The sequence below is a fragment of the Pipistrellus kuhlii genome, unplaced genomic scaffold, assembly GCF_014108245.1.
Source record: "Pipistrellus kuhlii isolate mPipKuh1 unplaced genomic scaffold, mPipKuh1.p scaffold_m20_p_1, whole genome shotgun sequence".
NCBI classification, from domain to species: domain Eukaryota; kingdom Metazoa; phylum Chordata; class Mammalia; order Chiroptera; family Vespertilionidae; genus Pipistrellus; species Pipistrellus kuhlii.
In genome coordinates, this window is record NW_023425404.1 from 122,362,156 (window position 1) to 122,387,790 (window position 25,635).

General features: G+C 42.4%; 1 protein-coding gene across 12 annotated transcripts in view; it reads left to right on the forward strand.

The window, feature by feature from the left end:
- CELF2 (CUGBP Elav-like family member 2) overlaps window positions 1-25,635 on the forward strand; it is a 534,510-nt gene that overhangs the window by 421,086 nt on the left and 87,789 nt on the right. For all 12 annotated transcript variants that reach the window (XM_045588688.1, XM_036407861.2, XM_036407878.2 and 9 more), the window contains one exon: window positions 4,111-4,193. In XM_045588688.1, coding sequence (XP_045444644.1) covers window positions 4,111-4,193 — 83 coding nt within the window. The remainder of the gene's footprint in view (window positions 1-4,110; window positions 4,194-25,635) is intronic.

Below are 25,635 nucleotides of genomic sequence, written 5' to 3' on the forward strand. Positions count from 1 at the left end.
TTCATGAATGTTCCTGAAACCCCCATAGTTGAGCTGTCCCCTCTGGTGCCTGTGGCAGCTGCTGACCACTGAAGAGCACCAGTGGGTGTTGTAGATGTTTAACCACCCATCGTATGATAAAGCTGGAAGCAGACCTGCTGGAGGAGGAGTCTGTCCCCACAATCAGATTGCTGAGCCATCTGGTGCTGCAGCTGACCTGGAAATGCATCCAGTGAATTTCAGCCCCGAGTTACAGCTGGTGTGAGGGAATCTCGAAGACAGGTGGTTCCCTTAACAGCTGTACCTTCGATTAGAGTAGGCAAGAAAGAAAATTCTATCCTTCTTGAACCTTCATGGATCTTCTGGGATCTGTAGTAGCTCCCTGAACTTTTTCCATGGTAATTACCATATCAAGGCAAATAATGATATTTCTCCCTTCCTTTGTTGAAATAATCTCTGTGAGTCAATGAATAGAAAATTTTAAGTGAGCTTATCAAGTGATATATGGATAAAAATTTTTTTAAAAAGACTATGGTTTCTAGAGAGTGCTCACAGAAACAAGTCTTTAACACATTTTTTATGCTGGAAGTATACAGACTGAAGTTCCATCGGGGAAGAAATACAGATTGCTGCATTTAAGGGAACTATTTAAATTTATAATTCTGTATTTACCCTGCAAATTTTAAGATAATTTAATCAAACACTGTTTTTATCAAGTGGATTGCTTTGCATGCTGAATGAAGTGCTAGACATTTTTAGCCCAAGAAAGATAAAGAAATAACTTTTGACTTTTGACCTAAAAAATTTGTTCTGAATGAAACACTTTGCCTTTATGCCCATATAATTTGGGGAGGATTTTAGGCAGACCTGGTTTTTATTCACTGACCTGGAAGTGATGAAGCTAAAGTAGCTAAGGTACAGAGGAAGTTAGATATTTTCCCAAGTCACTCAGGATCCAAATGTATGAAACCAAAGGGAAGAGCCTTGGGGTGATACTCCAAATTGTGTCATCTTCCCCATCACCCTCACCTTTCTGCACATTGTTCACTGCATGATGGGGCCCAGTGGAGGCTGCAAGTTGGAGCAGAAACTCAGCCTGTGCGCTGCTCTCCAGGCCACGGGCTGTGCCCACCTGGAGCTGGGACACCTTCTTCAAAGGTGCCTAGTTGGGTGCTGAGGTGTTGGGTTGGGTCCAGTGAGTAGTGAGGGAAGCGTATCACCAATGTTATGCCAGGGCTTCTTCAATGCATTGCAATCAGAACAAGAGCTGATCTTGGCAGCATTAAAAAAAAACAAAACAAACAAAAAAAACCAGCAACCATTGTTTACATGGGCATGGAGTGAGAGTTAAGAGCTGTGCAGAGTTTGGAGAGGACCAACATCATGAACGCCCAGTTTCACCTTGTCAGTCAGACAGGCAGGGAAGGCCCCCGATTAAACTGGACAGAGTTTGAGATTTGAGGCATCCTCCCATCTCCCCTTCTGTACGTTAGGCTCCTCTCTCCATTTCCTTTTCCCCTTAGTCCCCATCCTGCACTGCTCAGACCTCAGCTTCCAACGTGCCTTTTCTCAAAAACCACCTTCCATCCTAAGAACTTTGTTCAAGAGGAAAACACTTTAGCCAAATTTATAATAAAGATGTTAATAGCTAGGAATGGTGGAACATTACCACCCTCAAGGGCACCCTATTAATACTTAAAAAGAAATGAATTGTTCTTCCCAGTGGGTTTGGGGCAGTGGGAAATGGCCGGCATTCTGTTTGGTGTTTAAGGCAGGCCAGCTTGCTTTATTCCTGAGCTCACTGCTTACTGGTCAGCGCTCTTCAGGTTGGCCAAGCATACAAGTTTCCTTCAGTTTCCATCATCTTTGCTCCTGTGCTTTTATCTTAGCATCATGTTTAGTTCTCCATTTCTACCTCCTGTTACTTCTTTAGACCGATTTAAATGCTTCATCCTTAGCTCTGAGCATGGCCAGACTGGCTTTGTTTTACATATTCCTTAACTTTCTCCTTCCCAGGCAAACTACTACTATCCTGTAACTTCTATCCCAGCCCTAATTTTTTTTTCAAGTTTCACACTTCCAAAACCCACCTGCTTGAAAGTATCAGATTCTGCCTCTTTCTGAAGCTTTGATTGTTAAAGGGAAAATTCAGAGCCTTCCCTCTTGCATCCTTATCTGGCATCTAACTCTGTAAGCCAGGACCGGGAGAGAACTTAATGAGAGTCTGGTTGTTAGAAGCTTTCAGAAGGCAATGGTGGGACTTTTCTCTGCTTTTCTTTCTATGCCAAGCCTAGCAAAGTATAGCTGCTAGTTTTTCTTCTTAGAACGATTACGATAGGTACTGGAAGCTGGGACTTGACTTTGCTGCATTATTATTCCTTGATCTACAGCCATTCCTATAGCTTTTCTTGGGTTTACCTAATGCCAGAGAAACTAAAACCACTCGTTAAATGGATTAGTCCAGTAAAAAATACACCCTCGGGCAGCATGGCTAAATGAACCCTGGTCAGAGAAGTCCAAATAGCTGAAATGAAAGCTCATATAAATATGGTCAGTCTGTCCACTTGTGATTCTTTAAAGAAACCTCCTAATTTCCCATTTCTTCTGTCATGCCAGTGGTATATATTAAGTGTTTCATTTCTCTCAATGCCTGTATTTTTAAATGCCAGGAAGCTATGCTCATACTCTATTTTGTCTTCAAGGTAAAAGGTTTTGCATATTTAATCTCAATGGATTCCAATGAAATCAAACATATGACAGATTTCCAAATCTCTTTCCAAACGAGGAGGAGGCATCTTTCATGCATTTAGGGATGCTATCTGAACAGTATTGTACTTTTATTTCCCCCTCTGCCTTTGAATGAGTATTTGTTTTGAAAAATCAGAATAACAACTTAGCATTCTAAAGATGGCCAGTGGTGCCAGCTCCCTGCCCTCCAACTGTGCCTTTTTCCTTCTTGGTCTTATTTTATCACCCCCCCCACACACACACACACACACAAATAGAACAACCAGTGTTGATGCCTAAGGGTCATGTATGTGTCTCTCCTGTTGCTTGCTGTCCTTGCCGTCTCTGTCTGGCTCCATGAATTAGGATCCTATAGTGAAGGGGGTAAAATACGTACTGTCTTGGTGACTGCGTCTTTCCACCTTTTTTTCCTCAGCCCAAAGACAGACCATGTCAAAGGCACATCTTATTTCTTTAAATGTTTAGTTTTTGTCCACATCCTTTGTCTAAGCCTGGTTGTGCTAAAAAAAAAAAACTGTGCTGATTAACAGATTGTTAACTGGAGTCTTTATCTGGTTTAACCAGATATGTTACCCAGTCTTTTTAGCTACATATTGAGGGAGGAGTCTGCCATCCTTCACAGCACAGAAGAAATGGTCCAAGGCTCTGACGCCATTTCTTTGGTGGAGGGAGCTGGCTGTGTAGAGGGTGGATGCCCACCTCTCCCGGAGGGGCATGCCTCCTGGACCCCATCAGCTCTGAGATAGGGAATCAAGAGGATGTGCCACAGCCAGGTTTAATCCGTGGGACAGAGTGTGCAGACACCTGTTTGGGCATGTGGCCAACTGTATTGGAACTTACTTGCTAACTGGTTAAAGTAGTCTATCATTCTGGTAAACAAATATTGAGTATGTCATGTATGGGACTTTGCATTATGTACTGTGGTGGAGATAAAATAGAGCATTATCCAGGCTTTTAAGAGGTTTATAATCCAGTTGTCTAAACCATTGAGTTTAGAAAGTGTTTTAAAAGTGTGTTGTCCTAGGGATACCCTTTAAGGAAATCATAGTTAATATTTCTGCTATTGTGATTAAACACTTTCCTTTGTACGGTCCTAGTACCAGCTCACCCCCCACCTCACACCCTCATTTCCAAAGGGCTGTGTTCCAGGTGGCTGTGCACAGAGCTATGAATTTATCTCAACACAGGTGAAGCTAATAAATATGATTCAGGATGAAAGGCACTGTGTAAATGCTTGGGATGTTGTTATTACTGTTCTCATGCGCTTTATTATTTTTAAATTGTGCATCCTTTTAAGTAGATTATTTGTTCACCACAGTCTCCATTATATCTAAGCAAAGCATTCACAGAAATTTCTAAAAACCTTTTCATTTCTCTCTGTAGGTTGTTGTTTCGTAACGTTTTATACAAGAAAAGCTGCACTTGAGGCCCAGAATGCACTGCACAATATTAAAACTTTACCTGGGGTGAGTCGGTTTACTTTTGTACCAAAATCACTTTATTGCTTGAAAATGGTCCTTTCAACTGAAGGTTCTTAGTTATGGGCTCTTAGTGCCAAAAATGACTTTGGTTTTTTGAGGAGTGTGTGCTGACCTCTCTGCTCCCCTGCGGCAGCCAAACCAGCTGGCCGGCCCATAAAGAAGCACCCGCATTAATGCCGACGGAAAGAGCTCTCAAACCATGTATCCCCTGGTTAGAAAATCAGAGTGACCCCACTGGGTCACAGCGGCTGCCAAAGGGTATTGGGTGGGCTAAGACTTTAAAAGGGAGGAAAAAAAAACAGCTCACACAAGAGAAGCAAATGGAAAAGGAAAAGCTTTTACTCACCAGGAGCCCCTTTTCAAATTTAGTCTTCAGATTTTTCTTTTGAAAGAACAAAATGTACCCTGTACAGCTATAATATTAAACCTCATAATGGCTTCTAAGCAGTCAATGGTGGTTAACAAAGTCAATGTTTTAATGCCCTGTTTGCGGCTTCATGTTGATAGAGAACAGAAAATACAAAGCTTACTTTTTTTCCCCATTACCTTCCCAATAATATCTGAGAAGAGTATAATTCTCTAGAAATGAACTGGTTTATGTGACTGCTTTATGAGACTACATGATTTCTGGAGTTTGGGGGCAATTTTATATAGTGCATGCTAAGATGACTATTCCTATGCTGTTTGGATATGTCTCCCATTGATTTGAATATCAGTGCCGAGTTCATTGAATATCATAATGATGTGCATTGGTTATATGAAGAACCTGTGGTAAGTAGTGTATTGCTAATTATTTTATTGAAACCTGCTTTGGTAAGAATAGAAGAAATGTAACAAAAATGCCAGAATGCCCCTAATGTTTTCAGGGTGTAATTCTACCTTTGTGTCTCTTAGCTATCTCTGTAGATGTACCTACCACACGTCCGAATTTTATCCCCATCACACCCACAAGAGAAAGCATTTGTGTAATGCACCTTAGATCCATTGAAAAGCTTATGATATTTGTACTGGCAAGACTCAACAAAAGGTTTTCACAACATCAGCTCCTTAATCACCCAAAAATAATAAATTGTGAACCTTGGTCTTGAATCGCACCCCTTTGCTGTTCCCCTTTTCTTGTGAGCAAATCAAAGAGAAGATCCAGCAAGCGAGCATGTGGCCTGAGGATTCTCCCTCCCACTTTAATTAACTACTTCTCTCTGAAACTTATGAGGGGGATCTTAGTAGGTCTAAGTGACTTAAAAAGGAAAGTAGTACTTCAGCTTCCATTTTCCATGTATATGGGATTTTTTTCCCCAATGTAAATTCGAGGAGGTTGCAGTGTTATGTCATAATAGCGCAACCAAATCCCTTCTATGTATGTGTTGTTGTTTTTTAAAAATGCTTGAAATGTTGAGTGGTCATTTGGCATGTAGGGTATATTGATGCCAAATCACATTCTATTTTAAATTAACACAAACTTTGGTTAGTCTGCATTTGTCTCCATAGAAGCACAGCTCTCAAATGCCTTCTTTATTTATGAATGGGCTCTCAAGAAACCCAGAGTGAATATGGTGACTGAGCCATGTTGAAAATCACACAAGTGACCGATGAGCGTGCTTCTGTTTGGGACATCTTACTCTCTGACCCCTTTCTTAGCAAACCAATAGTATCTTCTGTATTTTAAAAGAATGGCACATATGTCTCTCTTTTTTTCTTTTCTTGAAACTACTGCATGTAGAAGTCAGGGATGGTGATTTTGGAGACTGCTATTAAAGACAATGATTCTGGGGTTGGAAAACATGGTTTGTGGCTTGTTTTTGGTTTTTCTTTTTATCCTGTTCGGTTTCGTATGCCCAATTACTTGAGGCGGGTTAAATGAAAATTTTGAGATGTCGGGTCTGATTTGTAGGCTCTTAGCCTTCGCAGCACGCACACTGCCGCCACACTTGCCATTTCCAATTAGGTAAATGGGAACAGAGTTCCCGGTCTTGCATTTAGTATAGCTTTACCTGATAAACATCACCCTTAACAGCTACAGGAAAAAACATGAAAGTGGTTTCTTTTCAGCTGTGAGCTTTTGGTGGGCAGGAAGAAATGGGACCAGACATAAAAGATTAATGCATATTCTTAGGGAAAAAATATTACAGGATGCCTTGCTGTTTGATTACAAGCCTTGGAATTAGTCAACATTTCCATAATTCTAAACCAATACACACCTGTTTCCCCACTGCGATGTGAAGGCACAACTTAATTTAACAGAACCCCTGCTGCGCTCGGTCTCTCATTAAATACCTAGGAGCTCAGTAATTTAAAGTTGTACCACTACTATTTTTACTGGTTGCCTTCCTATTATGAAATTAATAAGAAATTAATGATGCACTGTGCCATATGCCTTTAATATCTTTCCGAATAAAAATAAAAGGGATAAAGAAAAATGCATTACCAGCTGACACTTTAAAGCTTTCCTGCTGTAATCATTTTCCTGTGGATAAAATCCATTAAAAAGGCACTTGCTGCCTCCTTTTTTTTTTTTTTTTTTTTTTTTTAAGTGTCCAAAACATTCCATTTAAAACAAGATCAAAGGGTGCTAGGTGTTAGGGTTTTTTGTTTTATAATTTTTTTTATCTATTTTCTCTTGTAGTTGGTATTTTATATCATATGGAACCTCTGTCATGCAACCAAAATTAGGTGTTTAAGGATCATCTTTCTTTTCTTGCTGAGAGAGAGACAAAGAACTTGGTTGCTATGGGAGAGGTGAAAAAAAGCCAGCGGGTCTGTGTGTCATGCAGTGGACTGTGTCTGCTCTTAGATTTGTGTATACAGACACCCTTCCCCTCATGTCATACATGGCTATAGAGACCCTGTACAAGGAGGGTGCAGGGCACATGGTCCAGGTCAGGGCCGTACTCAGCAGTGCAAAGCCATTAGGGACCCATCTCTCAAGCCTGTCTTTTATCCTATGACTGAGAAGCTGAGCCTTACATCTTCTGAAATGTTCAACATGAATCCTAGAAATACAATATTAAAAATAAAGGGAGTAAATTCAGTAGCTCAACCCATAGAACAAGGAACGGGAGTCTGGGGATCATGTTCTCTTTCAGAAATGGCAGCTTGAAGTATGAGCAATAGATCAAATCTTATGTTTAGTGCCCTACTTATGACTGACATTTCATCAGATTAACAAATCACTAATGATATTGAGTGCCTACTGTGTACTAAGGGGACTAAGCAATTCTGATCTCTCTCTCTCTCATGCACACAAACACACACGCACACGCACACACATGCACACATACCCTTTAATTCCCTGAGCATCATGCTTCCATAGCCTGTAGAGCAAGAGTGCAACTGTGTCTGCACAGGCCATAGGCCGGGCTACTTGATGAGCCATTGAGTTTGATGCAAAATTGTTAGACTGACTCTTCCCTTAGCTGGGCCATTTGTGTTCTTGGACCAAGTTGAGTTGCCTCAGCTTTGACAGTAGGCCTTTGGCTTAGGGCTAGCTTCCTTTGTTTTAGAGTTTCAGGTAGGCACAACATAACTAGTGGGATCAATCAATAGAAATGTCATCATCTGCCATTGTATTTCCCAGAGAGAAATCCTTGGAAAGGCAACTTGCAAAATTTGTTTTGTTTACACTGACCTAATTTAGCTTAATTAAAAAATAAAATGAAGACCTTAATTGCAGCACAGAGCAACTACCACAATCTTTTCAATAATCAGATGTCAGGGCCAGATATTCCTGTGCCAGGGACGGCTCTGCGCCTGTGTCATTCTTTTTCAAGGTCCTAACACACATTGTCTCTAGCAATAAGGCGTTTTGATTGAAAATCTACAGCAGTATCATTAGAGCATTCACTGTATAAATTAATTTAATTAAGGATGTAATAACAGAGAGGAATACAGTTTTGGAAAAAGCTCTTAAATTTTAACAGCAAGAAGGAATTGGTGGAATCTAAATGTCTTGTAAAATATTAATTGCAAATTTCTTCCAGACATTTTCTCTGAATATGCCTTACTCCGTTCCCTCTTAGAGCCACTACGAGTTTTATTAAATGCAGTTTATATTAAGGAGTTATTGCCGTAGGAGAACATGTGTTTGGAGCACTCCATTTGGGCGGTGGCATACCAAAAGGTGTTTTATAATAACATATGAGACATGAGCACCAACTGAAAATAGATTTGAGATATAAAAACAAATGAGCCTGGTCCAGGGGAAGAAGCGGTAAATAAAACAGCCTCTTGGGACAAGTGTGTTCATCCTCACAAAGTGAACGAACCTCTTCCTGGCGTGCCCTGAAGAGATGACTTACCTGTGGGGGTGGGCGCTTTCCTCCCGGGAGGACTTTAACTCCACGCCCCATAGAATCGTCCCCTGTGCCCTTCAACGGGCTTGACTATCCTTTCACCAGGAGACCAAAGTCAGTATCTACAGTAATGCATTTTGACATTGTCGCTTACTTTGAGCCACCTCTTCTAATTATTAATATGTATTTAATGACTTTATTCTCAGAGTCGTGATGGTATTATTTTATCATTATCATTGTCTTCTATTTCTGTCATTAGATCTATAAAACTTCATGTCATCATTATCATGGAAATTTCCCCAAAAAACATCCTATTTGAATCAAAGCCTAACTAGGTCAAGCTAGAGAAAGTGTTTTCTCAGATGCTTTTTATTTAAAACTAGAAGCCCAGCGCATGAAATCATGCAGCCCTACCCACCAACACACCTTGCCATGCTCACAGCCCCGCCCAACCACATGTGCCCTGCCCACCCACCCACTGCCCCACCACGCTGCTGCCCCAGGATCTCAGAGTTCCTCCCACTGTGGAACCCAGAGTCCCTCCCGCCACCATTGATGGGACTCATCAATGCACCTCCTGGTGACCAGTTTTTTGTTTGTTACAGAGTTACAGCATTACAGCCACAGGCTTTTTATAATATAGATTGTTATGAAAAACAGCCAAAACATTTCTCTGGACAAACAGGTTTAAGTCCTTAAAATCATGGACCATCTGGGACATTCATAGACCCATTCAACTAATATTTGCTGAGTTTGAGTGGTTGTAAGGCACTGTTCTAGGTAGTAGAGGATACAGTAGACACCATCCTATATAATAAAAGCCCAATATGCTAAGTGTCCAATGGTCCAGTCATCTGTTCAACCAATCAAAACATAATATGCTAGTGATATGCTAAGGTGGCTCAACCACTCATCATGATGTGCACTGATCACCATGAGACAGTCATCTGGTCAACCAGTCACTAAGACATGCACTGACCACCAGTGGGCAGATGTTCTGACTGGTAGGTTAGCTTGCTGCTGGGGTCTGGCCATTTGGAACTGAGTGATATGGGCTAAACACACGCTGAAGCCTTCCCATGGTCCCTCCCTGCCTGGCCAACTCCCACATCCCTCTCTGGCCTTGATCATGACCAGTGGGATCCCTCAGCCTGGCCTGCATCCTCTCGCAATCCAGGACTTCTTGGGGGATGTTAGAGAGCCAGTTTTGGCCCAATCCCCAGGCCAGGTCATGGTATCCTCACTGGTACATGAATTTGTGCACCAGGCCTCTAGTATTTAATAAATTGCTCTGGAATAGTTAATTCTGGAATTGGTGAGTTTTATAAAGTATTTCCAGAGGAGTCAAGTTTTATTCCAAAGAAATTGTAATTCTGGCCACAGTTATTCCCAAGGCTTCAAAATATAAGATGAATGTGGATTTATTATTACATGTGTGTATAATGTTGTAACTTATTTATGTGCAACTCTAAATGCACACATCTACATGTGGATATCAGTTCAGTCATATAAATGCGGGAAGATTATAGCTTAAAACTCATTTTCTCTTTGGCCTGCCAACATACCCTTAATTACTATGCAGCCATCTTTCTGTCTGTAGTCTCAGTGAAATGTCTTCTGTTTGTTCGTCTGTTTCTGCTCTGAATCAGAATCAAGGCTAATTCTAGTACCTGCCCAAGGTTCTAGAGAACTGCCATTGGAACAATGGTAATGCTGCCTCCACCTTCTTCACAGGAGGGCTGGGGCTGGCTGAGATAATACATGTCAAGCTTTCTGAGCCCCTGAAGAAAGTTGCTCCCACAACATTGTTTCTGTGGATGTGCACTCCTCTTCAGTAACAACCCAACGTACAAAAGCATGTGGACTGTGGACTGTACCACTCAGAGCATCCATCTGGGGGGCATTCTGCAGATTTGCATTTGCAGAATTTGGTCTGGGCTGAAATACTTGGCCTCATAGGACTGCCCCAAAGCAACTATTCTGCTGCCTCTGTTGTTTTAATATAACACTTAAGTCCCGGAGGAAAAATAAGCTGAACAAAAAGGAAGGCCTTTCTTTAAGATGACTTTTTAAAGGGCTGTGATGGAGTGCCACAGTGTGGCTACCGAGGAGCTCTTCTGGGGGTGCCGAAGCCCCTGTCCCCCCCCCCCCCCCCCCCCCGCCATTCCACTCTGGGAGCCACGGTGTGTGAAGGAGAAAGGCCCCAGTGGAGAAGCAGCCCCAAATGGGTCTCAACCAGATGACAGGATTGCTGGCCAGGTAGCTCCTCAGGGGAGATGAGAAAGAGAGAGAGAAAGAGAGCGAGAGCGAGAGCGAGAGCCAGAGAGAGAGAGCGAGAGAGAGAGAGAGAGAGAGAGAGAGAGAGAGAGAGAGAGAGAGAGAGAGAGAATATGAATGAATGAAGAAACGCCTGGTCCAGTGCTTCCCAGTCTGCAGACCCAGGCACCAGAGATCTGGGAAAGTATATTTTAATGCTTCATAAAAAGCCATTGAAAATTGTTTCACCCACGATGAAGTTTCCCATGCCACCTGAATAGGGAGTGATTTTGCTTTGGGCTGACAGTCAATTCGGTAACTTTGAATGACAGCTATTTATGTGTGTCTGATTAATTAAAAACCTAGTTACTTTTAAAATACGGATGACTTAATTCAAGGAAGTCTATAGGAGAAAATGAATAAGACTGGTCCTTGCTGGTGAAAAAGTTGAAAATGGCTGAGCTAAGCAACCTAGCCAGCAACAGGGCTAAAACAGGGAGCAGTTACACCACTATTTGGAAACACAACTCAGTATTTTACTGTGCAAATAACATAGTCTCTGCTACATACCTAATTAGTAGGACTAATGTGAGGTTTACGAGAGCACGTGTGAAAGTGACCTGGCACAGGTGCCCAGCCAGATGTGCAAAACTGCTGGGTCAATGTGTGAGGGATATTGGTGCTGCGTTGTTATGTGAGGACATGGTAGCATGGCATGGTGGCAAGTGAAGTAATCGTCATTTCTTTGTATCTCAAGTTTAAATTGGGGATATTAAGTATTAAGTTCACTTATATAGACTTCAGTTCCCAAGAGGTTAACACTATTTCAAAAGAAGATTGTGGATGGAAAAATATGTTCATGAATATGATAAAGGTCTATGTGGAATTGCAGAAGAACGGGTTGGTTGTGACAGTGAAATTAAAGGGGGAAATCAAGCTGTAAAATTGTCCACATTTGGCCTCAGAGTATGTGGTCTCCATGAGAATTCATCACCCAAAAAAAAACTATGACTGTTAATGCTGGAAAGAACTCAGTTCACATGTGGGCTGAGCTCAGGAGACTGTCCAGTTGACCTGGGCTGGCCAGTGCAGAGCCTCAAGCTCTAGGCCACACAAAAAATATAGCAGGTCCTGAGATGAGGTCATTTCATTATAAGGATAAGATGCTGTCAGAATTTAACTCTTAATTTATATCAGTTAGCCAGTGGTAAAATTGTTTTCATTATAAGTCATTTTGCTTAGTCACAGAACCTGTTGATGATATTATAATAAGTGAAGACTTACTATATATAACATGAGCCTCAGACCCCACCCCTTGGCCACATCTGCTTAAGTATAGGGGAAGCATACTGGCCACTGGGAAGGACAGAGGCAGGATGTAGATAAATGGATGTATGGTGGAGACTGAGGGTCCCCTCCGTCACTGTCTTGGTTGTGGAACAAGACCTAGGATGCTGTGTGACCATTAGTTAATTAGCTCATGGGTCAGACCAGAGTGTCATGTATCCTTTGCTTGTTTTAGCCACAGACTGTCCTTGTGCACAGGTGCTCATGAAGTCCATTTAGTATTGACATAGTGTTACCTTTGTTTTCCTAATAAAGCCATATTTGAGGGCCAATCTTGACACTCTCGCTACCCACCAATTATAAGATGAAAGGATGAGCAATAAACAATATCTGAGGGAGATTACAGAAAGGGACACTGTGACAAATGTTGTCTCGTACTTTCTTGTTCCTGACTGTCATTACCTCCCACGAGTACTCAAAACGCATACTGTGCTGTCATTTCCTCCTCCATCGGTACTTAAAAATGCTTCACAGACTGGTTTCTTCATCTGCAAAACAAAGTGGTGAAGTAAGTGATTCTTAGAGTCCTTTCCAGTGTCACAAAACTGTTCTTCACCTTCCATGCACTGCCTATAGGAATATCACATTTAATTTTTAAAACTCTAAATAGATAGATAGGCAGACAGACAGACAGATGCTGGACAGAGATGGACTGATTTACATGACTTTATTTGCTTTAGGTATTTGGTTAGTCATTTCAGAGTCCTTTATATAGATAAAGCTGGACCATTTAGGGTTTGACTCTTTTGAGAATCTCGGAGCAGCTGCTTTCCTCTCCCCTCTGGTTGGGAACCAACAGGGAGCTTAGCACTCATCACTGTTCCAGCAGGGCACAGAGAAAGGAAAAGGAAGGTGACAGACTCTAACAAGTCAGTCCAGCTCCTCGCTTACAGCTTTGGTTTGACAAGTAAGGGCATTTAACCTAATGAGGTTTCAGGATTATTGGTGGCTTTCTTTATCTGTTTGAGTCCTGTCCCCCAGTTTCCATGGATAAGTGAGCCGCCTGTGTTTGTAGATGGCTTTATGGTGCTATTTATTTGTTGCCCCTTCTAAAAATATTTCAGGTGATACATTGATAGCATTCACCTTGTTACACTGAGGACACCGAGGTGCCGGCAGATTAAATTAACTTCTCTGCCCTCCCCTGGCAACGCTGTGACAGAACTTGAATTAGAAGTCCCAGCTGCTAACACTCCCCCACAGCCTGGCCTCCTGATGGTGGATTTTGGCATGACGTTCACCACATTGTAGGGAGTGGGGAGCATGACTCAGGAGGTCAACACAGCACAATAAAAACCAGGGCAAAGTGACTGTTTATCGATTGCCCGCCTATCAGGCACCACGTGCAGGCCCCAGGACTATATTACTTGGAATTGTCACAGCTCCACAAGGCACGTGTGATAAAGCCCCCCTTACTGATGAGAAAGCAGGAACGCAAAGGAAAAGAGTCACTTGTCCAGGGTGACACAGCTGGTGGCTGTGAGTTGGTAAATAGTCGGGGTTAGACCAACACCCCTGGTTTCCAATGCCTGGATCCCACCAGCCCGTGTTTCAGGGGACCGGCACCAGGAAGCGTGCCCCCTGAGGACTTGCATTGCTTCCTGGTAAGCTCAGAATGCCCATGTTTGCTGCCTTTGGAGCTGTCCTAAAGCAAATCCACATCCTCAGCTATTACACTGCTGTCACCTGGTGAGCTTCCCGAGGTCAGGGCCTCCAGCCCGGTGCTTTGCTAAGTGCACCTTCCTAGAATCAGTGCCCTCCCCCGAGAGCCAGGCCTGATGGCACGTGTGCCCAGGCCCCGTGGTGTGTAGCTTTGCTTTCCTGCATAGGCAGAGGCCACCAAAAACACTAGTGGGCGAGGCCCTCCATACAAGGTGACTATCACCGAGCGCTCTAAGGGGGAGCCCCAAATCAAAGGCTGTTCATACTGTAAGAGGGCCTGCTTTGCAAAAAACGATTATAATGCAGCACCTTTCTTCCGAGGAGTATAGCTTTACCAGCATCATCTCATTAGCATTCATGTTATTAGGATGCCTTTCTTTATCTGCATCCACAGGCTTTCAGTCCCAATCCACAACCTGCATTCTAATGTCCAGGCTCTATCCAGCTGGCCTCCCACCACTTCCCTCCCCCTCACCCCAGGTCTTGTCCATAGGGAAGGGCAGATTGGGGCTGAGCTCGCAAACCCTATTACTTGCCACCTGAAACACAAAATAGCAGACCCCAAGAAGTCTGTGGATGTGGCCTATGATTGGGAAGCAACCGGGAGTTCCAGCCCACCTTCCCTTACCACACCCTGCTGAGCTGAGGAGACCTGGGGCTCACAGAAAACCACTGGGCTTACCCCTTATTTTATTGATAAGGACTCTAGGGCCTGGGCAGTGAAGTCTGTTTGGCCATATCAGTGTCTGAATTCTCTGCTTCTGAAAATGGGGATCAAACTCTCCACCACAAGCATAGGCTCTAAGAAATATGCAGCAAATTTGTTCACAGTCCTCTCGGCAGTCACGCCAAGTAGCAAAGTTAAAGCAAGGAGACTGGGCCCGTGCAGTAGCAGGGAGCTCAGGTGTTCCTTCTCTCTCTGCTCCCATCCAGCCATCTGCTCTGTTCTCCCTTTTAGCCAAGAAGCAAGTTGATGTATTGATAGCGCTTCCTGGTGCAGGTCCCTTGAAATACGGGGGCTGGTGGGACCCAGGCATTGAAAGCCAGGGGTGTTGGTTTAGTCAAGAAGCAAGTTCCCAAAGGCTGACGTACTGACTGAGATACTACGGCAAGGTCTGCAGTTACTCCTGTGGGGTCATCATGTTGTGATGTCTGTGTTGATGGGGATGTATACAAGTGGATGTATTGTGGAGGCTGAGGGTCCCCTCTGCCATTGTCCTAGTTGTGGAGCAGGAGCTAGGATGCTGTGTGACCATGGGTCAGACCAGTTCTGTGACCTCCAGGCCACCACTACCTACATTCTTGTCCTGCATCAGGGACAGGAAGACCAAGTAAGAGTGTCTAGGTTCTCTAGAAACTCACCTTCACCCCACAGGAGTTTAAGATTAAACTGGGTGACTATGGGTCAACAGAGTATATTTTAGTGATAAAATGCAGTGCTTTATTATACTGGCCCGAGCATGTACTATATTAGAGTTCCTTCAGAAGAGGGTATATTTACATACAGACCAGAAACCTGTGCCTGATGCTTTGGATTAGTGGGTATTTGGGGTCCAGGGCACAGTAGATGAATTATCAAGAAGTCATAAGGATTAGGAAATGGGGAATGAATTGCTGTTGTTGCATGTTAAATGCTGGGTATAGCATCAGAACAGTAGTTTCTGGCACATTTTGGTTTTATAAATGTTTTGTCTACATTTGTCTATATTTCCCAATGGCTTTCAGAATTTTGATAATTTTAACCAATAACAATAAATGTTCAATTAAAAAATATAATAGTAATAGTTAACATTTACTGAGTGCTTACTATGTCTTGGACATGGTACCAAGAGCTTCATATACCCCTGACCTCGTGTAAATAATAATACTAATATACTAGGAAATAAAGCAGTAAGTAATAATTTGTTTTCCCATACTGGCTGCCTTTCAACTAGTATTTTATCTTTTTAAACCCAAGAGAGTTAAAATCGCTTTGACTCTAGAGAAAATTTCTCTGACAAATCAGTGACTTCCTCTTATGGGTAACAATTGGCCTCCTCCATCTAGACACAAGTGTAATGCAAAAGAGAACTGTCAGCTGATTAATACTAACTCCACCTTGTCATCTGAACCCATTGCTAATGTCTTGTTTATGATTTACTAATATTTATAAGTTATCATTTAAATGGGAAGGGGATCTTTAGCCAAGATTTTGATGAGTTCTATCTTAATTTCTTCTACTGCTTATGGAGGCCTTAACTCTAATCACAACTCCTAGTGGGGGAGAAAAATCTCACAAGCAGTTCTGAGTCATTTATTAGAGAATCTCATCACCAAGTTCCCTAAATCACTCCTGAGTCTAAATTTCCAAATGTAAAGCCCCTGGAGGTAATTAACACAAACTCAGTATAAGTAAGGAAAATGAAAGTAAGAGTCACAAGCCGATGTAGTCTTGTGGCTAATTTCAGTAGGTTTCTGTTTATTTGAATGTTGTTCTCTGGGTCAGCAAAGGAAGAGAAGGCATGTGGAGGAAAATAGGCCAGATCTTATTATAGATCAGGGACTGTAGAAGCTAAAAGTGGTTTTAGAAACGCTACTCTCCAACCCCTCCCTTTGTAGGTAAAGAAACTGACACCCAGGAAAAGTTAGGTAATAGCCACTTCATGGTAGAGGGAGCACAAAACCTCATGTCTCCTAACTCTGAGCCTGTTGCTCTTTTCAATAAATCATGCCCCCACAATTTTTTCTACAAGATTATAACAACATTGTTTTGGAGAATCAGAGACTCAGAGTGCAAAGGCCAGCCTGTCCGTGGCATACAGTCTGTGATGTGAGGGTGGTGGAACAAGGTGATATCTTTTCTCATTTTCATTTTCTAAGAAAGACCCTGAAAGACAATACGAATATTTATCCTGGCCATTTACCTAAAATGATGGATGAACTAGATGAATTTGTAAAGGAATGGATGACAAAAAGAAAAGTGGATTTCATATTTCAGTAAGCCCATTTGTATCTACAGCTGGGCCGGTGATCCCCAGCTCTATCTACTAGTCTCACTGGGGAGCTTTCGTAAGTACATGTGTCCCGGCCACACCTCAGGCAAATGAAATACGAATATCTTGAAGCAGAAACCTGGCATCAGTATTTTTAAAGTTCCCCAAGTGGTGGTAGTGGTCAGGTGGGTTTGAGAACCACTGTTGGGAGAATAACTCATCAGCCCCCCGGGTTAGGAGCTGGTGATTACCTTGTTTCCTTCTCCCACTCTTCATTTGGACATAGCGAAGTACTCTTACCTGCCCACAAGCACAGTAAAGCCTAGCTACTCAACGTGTGGACGAAGGACCAGCGGTGTTGCGTCATCCAGGAATGCACTGAAGCTAGATCCCAGGGAGATGCGTGTAGACGATAAAATTTGAGAAGCGCTATTCTGTAGGCGCAGACCTCACCTGTTTTCCAGGGAATCTGTCACAGTTCCCTCTAAGGCAGTATTGAGTATATGTGCATACATTCCTCTTGCAACCGTCAAAACGATATGTACTCTCATCCGAGTGTTCAAGAGGCCAGAGCTGCACCTCCCCTGGTGTCCTGTGGACATCTGGACGGTGCGCTGGGATGACCTGACCATCCGGGACAGGTAGAGAGGTAGATGGGCAGATGAGGAGGTGTACTGTTTGCTAGCATGTTTGTATGGACAACGGTATTTGTCCATCCCATCAACAGTGTAAGACCTGATGGGAAATCTCACATGAATGAGACTTATTGTAGAATGAATACACCCCAGACTGTAAGAGGACAGACGGAGTTGGTGTTGTTGTAAGCACAGTTTCTCTGGCCAGAATAAGCTCATTCTAAAGCACGAGGAGCAGTTCTCTGTCCCGAAGAATTCATCTGTACTACTTGGCAGCCCAGACCCACCTTGCAGAAACAATAGGCATGTGGAGTCGCTGCCCAGCAAGCAAAGCACTGCTTGTCCCATTCTCTTGCTTTCACACAGCTGGCGAGACTTGGGCTAACAAGGAAAATTTAACCTCTGCATGAATGGTAGGGTAAAATGTACTATCTCCTAGTAAGGAGTGTTTTATGTATGTATGTTTCTGCAGTTTGGGAAGCTTAAAAGGAATGTCATCTGCCCCAAATAGTTGAGACATCCCCTTGAATGGGCTCTTGTTTCCCATCCTTACTTCTTGAGGATCTGGAGACATTTTTCATGTTTTGGGGTTATTCCTAATCACCTCAAGTACAACCAACATCCTCGGTAGCAGTCAGAGTCCTTTATTGCCACATAAAACATACCATGGCCAGCATTTGCCTGAGTGGGAGCTTTGCTTATCAGACCAGCATCAAAGCACAGACTGCAGCTCATTGACCAAATAAGAAGCAGAGAGTGAACAGAGGAGCTGGACGGGAAAGGAAGGGATGACAGGGCAGGGCAAGAGAGAGTCTGTGCCCAGACACAGAGCAAATCCAGTGTAACAGCTGTTGATGGTGTGTGAGGCCTGAACAGAAAAGGGATCCAGAAGGAGGCCATCGAAAGGAAGCAAAATGCTGCCAGGACTTACACCGGCACACATACACCTTGTGTTGATTTTGCTTATCACGACCAAATGACTGAGTCATAAAAACCCTCTCAGCTGAGTTCATATGCAGGTAACACCTTTCACGCTCACATTCCTCTACCCGTTTTTTTTTCTATCTCAGTATCTGATTAGAGCTAAATTAATAGGATCGGGGTTAAAACAGTAGCTTCTGCCTCTTAATTATGCATTTTGTAGATGGAGAGATTCTGTTGCTCATGGGTGTTCTGTGCCTCTGAGTCACAAGAGCCAAGTCCCCTCCCTCTGGTCTTAAAAAGAATTAGAAGACTAACTCCAGGGCAACAGGATCCAGTGGTAGATGGCACGTGAGCTCATTAGTGAAAATGAACTCCAGATTCCCAGCCTTGATGACGAGCCACGCAGTCTCCTTGTCACTCGAAAAGGAAGGAGAGAGCCATGGTAAGGATGTTTCTGTCCCTGTGGCTATCATTGGGCATCCCTCCTGAAAGGTGCCTTGATGACACTGGTTGAGTAGAAGTACGGCACTTTGAGGCCACACCCTTGTTATATGTCTGCGTAACTTGCTTCATAGGTGTAGCTACTCACATTCATGGCTGAGGAAAGGAAAATGCAAGAGCACTGCATCCAAGTCAAGGAATCTCAGGGGAGGCAGGTCTCTCAAAGTCAATTGTGCCAAGTGCCCTGTTTCCAAAGTAGCATCCCAACGTCTCAAAAAAACCAGGACCTTCAGTTTCTGTCCACATTTGGTGGGGCAGATGTTGTAGTTCGGATTTCTTGGGTGTGTTCAGAGGCATTTTATCTTGCCTCTCCTCTCTAAAGATGATATGCTTTTTAAGTTCATAGTAAGGCAGACATTAAATGTTTCCAGTGGTAACTGGAAAAAGCTTTACTGGGAAAGGGAAAATTTAGTTGGACTTTAACAAAATTCTAAATGGTGAAGGAGTAAACACACCAGCTGGAAAGGCCCAATATTGACTTATGAAAGGGGAGGCTGAACCTGGCCTTAAGCTTGGAACATTGGGGAAACTGGATCTGATTAGAGCTGAGTGTAAAAGAGAACATACTCTATGTGCCTTCCCAGTGCCTTCATTGTGACAGTGAAGAGAATTTATTAAAAATGTACTTTCTCCCAATAGAAAGAAATTTGATATTTTTCATATGGGTATCAAGCAAAAACCTATGCCTTACAGGTTTTGTATTCACCCTTTCTCAGGCTGTACGATTCCCTGAGGTCTCCACCAGCTCACAGCTTCTAATATGCTGCTGGCTCCCAAGTGTTGATCTTAAAATCACACTCTCCTGCTGAGCCCCAAACCTAGATATCCAATAATCTGTTATTGAGAAGTTTCATTCACATGATATTCATAAGAAATTCCAATACTTAATTCTGTTCCCCCACAAACCAGGCCCTGGGGAGGTGTTACCTGTCTGACTGGATGGGTGGTCCCAACAAAACCAAAAGCTGAAATCATCCTCCTCTTCCTCTTCCTGTACCTCCCCGCTCCATGGCCCATTTCTCGTCAGCGAGGAAATCCTGGATTCTACCATCTCTAGAATGCTGCCCTCTTTACCAGTTGGGACTTACCAGTTGTCATCACAGCTAATAAAAGCACAGAAGGGATTAGGGGGCTTTTGAAGTTAGCCCTGTGATAACTGCACTTGTTAGTCCTCCAGATGCTTTCTTGAATGGAAGAGGACAGGTGGAATCACAGGACACTGGAAATTACATGTCACCTTCAGCATGTGTGAGCATTGTTGTGTTGCATGTTAGGGCAGAAAAAATGGATGCAACTGCTGAGTCTTTAGAGTGAGATCTGCTCTGGCTGGATTGAAGCATCATCCATACACCTAAAGGTTTCAGATTTCATTCCAGGTCAGAGCACATATCTAGGTTGTGGGTTTGATCCCCAGTCAGGGCACCTATAGGAGGCAGCCGATCAATGTTTCTCACATCGATGTTTCTCTCTAGTTCTCTCTCCTCTCCCCCACTCACTCTAGAATCAATAAACATATTCTCTAATGAGGATTTAAAAATAAAAATAAAAAAAGGAGTGATATCTGAACTTCATACCATGCCCCTTCCATTTTCTCCAACTTCTGTAACATTCTTGCTCCCATGCTGTGTTCCAGCCATGGGACATCATACAAGTGCAGGCTTATGTGTCTAGGCAGGTAGAATTGAAGATGGTTCTATCATAATCCACTATAGTATGTGCTGAAATTCACCCTGCCACCTGCTGGGTTTTATTCCCCAGGATTGTTTACATCTCAGCCTTTTCCATGTTAAGCTCCAAATTCCTTGAGGAGACAGAACATTCCGAAAGCCCAGCATAATCACCATAGGTACTGCTCAACAAATGCCTGCTGAATAAATGAACTCTCAAGGGTAGCTTTTATTTATAGACACCCTCTCAATATAAAAATATCTCAAGGATTCTTTCCAAACTGGTGAAGTAGAAATGGGATTTGGGAGGGTGGTCTCAACACTTTTATTCCCCATTGAAATCCTTTGGGTCAGTTAGACACCATCCCTGCCCCCCCCCCCCCCGACCTCTACAAACTAGAAGTACAGGTGAGACATGGTGAGACATGGACATGTATAGTCAGTCACAAGGCACTTTTCACTCTAATTGTAATCCTTAAATGAATTAAAATAAGAGTTTGTAGCCATATCTTACTTTATAGATTACTGTGTACTTTCACATATATTATTTGATTCAATCCAGACAACTATGAAAATAATCATTTTCTGATATGATCCTTGCTATCAGAAATGGTAGGAGTTTCTGAGGCTTAAAGAGATCAGATAGATGGTGGCCTGACTGTAGGTACTTGCAGTTGACAAAGCCAAGATCCGAACCCAGATCTTCTGGTTCTAACTGTTATATTCTTTATAATACAAAACAAACATAAAACAGCCCTAGTTTCCTAAAGCCTAATTCAATACTGCATGCCCAAAGAGGTAGGAAACCATCCAAGTAGATTTGCTGTTTGTAGGTCAAGTGCTGTAATGAAGTGTTCTTACTATCTTTCCTTAATATAAAATTTCTGCCGTCTTCTTGGCCCATGTAGCACCTTTCCTTTTATTGTTGTTGTTTGTCTGTTTGTTAATCCTCACCCCAGGATTTTCCCCATTGATTTTTAGAGAGTGGGAGAGGGAGAGGCAGAAAGAAACATTGATGTGAGAGAGACACATCGATCAGTTGCCTCCTGCACACACCTTGACCAGACGGAGGGAATCTGCAACCAAGGTACATGCTCTTGACTGGATCGAACCCGGGACCCTTCAGTCCACAGGCTGACGTTCTATTCACTGAGCCAAACCAGCGAGGGCTCCTTTCCTTTTTTAAATAGTTTTTTTTTTTTAATATGTTTTGTGTGTGTGTGTGTGTGTGTGTGTGTGTGTGTTTTCATTTATTTCAGAGATAGGAATGGAGAAGGATACAGAAATAGAAATATCAATCAGCTGCTTCCTGCATGGAGATCAATCTCCTACTGGGGATCAAGCCTGAAACCTGGGCATATGCATGTCCTGACTGGGCATCGAACCAGGGAACTCTGAATGCGTGGAACAGCACTCAAACAACTGAGCCACACTGGCCATGCCCATGTATCCACTTTCTTAGTTAACCTTTGCCATTTAAATCTTGGGGTTCCATGCCATATTTGAAGGCCCAACCCTTGAATTTGATCTTCAGAAGACCGAGCTTCAGAGTGTTATTTATAGGACAGTTGAGCCGTCATAATTTCCCTAAGCTCTGCCAGCAATAATCTCCAAAGTTGGTAACTGATCTCTTGCATTAGAGTAGAAGGTGGAAATCAAAATAAGATAGTAAAATTAAAATCAAACTCATAAAGAATTAGAAGCACTGGAGGAGATATCTTCATTTGGCAAAATATCAACCAAAGTTTAGTACTACTGTGGAAGATGAGATGAATAAATATAGCTGCTAAAAACAATATCAGATGTCTTGCTCAGATGTTTAATGGATTTGCATTTTAAACATGGGTAATAGAAATAGCCCTGAAGGCATTTTTTCAAACTTGCCATCTATTTTTAGTTGGGATTTTTTATTTTTTATTTTTTTGCTAGCCTCATTTGTTTAAAAAAAAAAGAGAGAGAGAGAGAGAGAGAGTGCTACTTAATCATTTTTGCTTAAACATGATTAAGAAAAGGATATTACACTAGTTATCTACTTTCATTCACTTAGTACAAATCCCAAAGGCCATAGAGGTAGTTAAATAAATAAATGGGGAAAGACTGCTGAGTGAGGTATGGTATTTATTTGTCTGTTGTAAATGAAGTTGTCATTCCTAAGCCAATCAAATCATGCATATTTTATGAGAGGTTGCAACTTGCAGAGGGATGGAAATGTTAGACACTAATTAATGAACGTGGCTGGCAAAGCAACTCAACCCAAGACTCAGAAGCTAAGCTATGGAGGGATCATTAGAATACAAAATTCACTGGAGCATTTTTGTTGATTTGATGAAACTCCTTACATCCTGTCAAGGCAAAATACAATTGGCTTAAATTTTCCAAGTTATATTTGAACCAGAGATTTTAACGATTTGCTTGTTAGAGGAGTATTCTGGCGGTGGCTCTAGTTTGCCTTAAATTTGAAAGGAAACCATAGATTCCTGGGTAAAGCCTCACTGATCTTAACAGAGCATTGAAGCTGCCATAGGCCCATGGAGGGCGCCTTGTGTTACACAGTTTGTGTAGAGGACATGTTGTTTTAAGTCATCAAGTTCATGTTTAATTTAAGTTGTGCAGTTTGTAAATAGTGCAGATGAATTACTGGAAAGTTGTCTAAACCTTACAAAGGAGAAAACCTACATGAATTGAGCTTTGGGAACTTTTTTTGAGTCGAGTAAAAAGAAGATAATGCAGTTCCATTGCTCTGCAAAGATATGAGGTAGAAGCATATGAAATTGTTGCTATTCAACCACTTTTTTAGAAATCTATCTTTATTGTTGAAAGTTATACAGATGTACCCTGTTTTTCTTCATTGACCCCTTCTAGCTGCCCCCTGCCCCAGGCCTTCACAATGCTGTTGTCTGTGTCCATGTGTTTTATATATCTATATCTATATCTATATCTATATCTATATCTATATCTATATCTATATATATATGTTCTTTGATTAATCTCTTCCCACCTACCCACCCAACCCCACCTTCCTTCTGATATTTATCATTGAATTCCATGTTTCTATGTCTCAGGATCTTATTTCGTTCATTTATTTTGTTTTTTTATATTCCACATATGAGTGAGATCAGGGGCAAAGAACCTAAGTAGACACTTCTCCAAAGTGGACATACAGATGGCCAAGAGACATGAAAAAATGCCCAAAGTCACTAATCATCAGAGAGATGCAAATCAAAATGATAATGAGGTATTACCTCACACCTGTCATAATGGCTATCCTCAACTACTTTTAATCTGCAGATGTGGCACTTTCACATGATTCAACCTAAAATCCTGACATACAAGTGTTTCTGTATAAGCAACAAATAACTGTCATACTGGCAAAGGAAATATTGTGTTTATATGCATGAGAAGGATCATTATGCTTTTCTGTACATGCGGAATGGCAGAAGTTACAGTAATAGGGAGCTGTCCAATTTGACTAAATAGAAGAGAAATGTAGACCCTGAAAAGGTAATTTGGGGCCAAACCATGGAGTTCCTTGAAAGACAGGCTAAGGAGCTGGAATTTAATTTGGCAAAAATATTGCAAGTGTTTGAGTAGCAGAGAGAAATTATTTGACCTGATATTTAGACTGTTTAAAAAGGCAGAGGGTATAAAAGGCAAGGCCCAGAGTGGTGAGGAGGCTATTGCAGGAATCTGAGTGAGCAGGAATGACAAGCCCAGGAAGGCAGCAGCGGTAGAAATAGAAAGGAGTATAGAAGAAAAATCAAGTTAAGGGGGGTAGCTCTAAACTGAGAATGCCCAGAGGAAGAAAAGGAAGCAAATCTAGGTGCATACCTGGGTGTTACAGGAGGGTTCCGGGAACCCAGCCCCAGCAGCTGCTCTGTCCGGGAGATGATGCTCCATTAGCACCACACGTGCTCAAAGAGTGCCCAAATGCAAGTGCAACCTGGGCATGTTTCACTGCCCACGGATATTTCCTGTGGGGTGAGGCACAGGTGTGGCTGAAGGAGTCTAAAGAGAATCCTGGGAGCTGTGCCAGGGCCTATCAGGAATGGAGTCAAGCCCTGGGAAGAAGGAGAGAGACCCAGGGGAGGAGACATGCTCCCAGTTTCTCTAAGACACACGCAGCAGAACAGTTAAACAAAAACAGTTGTTGCCACACCAGTTGATGGTTAACAAGAGAGGCGCAATGTCTCCACTCACCAGCATGCGGGGCTTGGTTCATCCCAGTTCACTGGGCGCTGAGGACTGGGTCAGGGTTAAGGACCGAGAGCAGCTGGGGTTGGAGAAGGAGCCACAGGAGCCAGGCAGGCTGGGTTCTCCTTTATTCTCAGGCCTTGTGAGGCCAGTGGTGGTCATTAGGGAAGAGACCAATGTCAAAAGGACCATTTTCATTTTAAACCAGGCTCATTTGTCTTAAAATATGAGATTATCCTAAGTGTGTAGCCAGTAGGATCATAGCATTGGAAATGGAAATGAACTACTGGGTCCTTAAACAACTCCATGACGGCCAGGCCAGACGTTATAATTTCAGTGTGATTTTGCATGGCTCGATGAGGCAGCATGTCTGATTTAGCATCTGGGTAACATCTGGAAGAATGACTCTTGGAGCATCCGTCATTGATTTTGGAAGACAGTTGCACAATCAAAAAAGAAATCACGGTTAGAGAGGATATCCGTATATTCCCCAATTAGTGAGAAGAGCAAAATCATTACCTTTCTCTACATTTTGGCTCATTAATCACCAGTGATTGTGATCTTCCAACCGTCACACAAAACCTTCCGGTGGTCTGCTGCTGCTATAATAGTATTGCTACAGCAAAGAGATGATCCTACACGCCTTTTCCATTTCCAAAATTGTTTTTTACCCTCCAGTTTCTTGTTAGTAGAACATATCTCTCTAAACAGAGGATTCTAGACAAAGCCTACATATACTCTTTTAGTTTTAACTAGCTTTGCTTTGTTTTTCACCAAATTTATTTGGGCGCTCAACTGACTGTATAAATTATTTATTATATCCCAAAGATGCATAGGCAGAGGGGGAATAACTGAAATGTTATCAAAACACCACTTTCTACTTGAAATAACATTGCTGAACACAATAACATTATCTAATCTACTGAAGTAACAGCTAATTAAGTACCCAATATGACTAGAGGGTTAAAAAGTATCATACATTT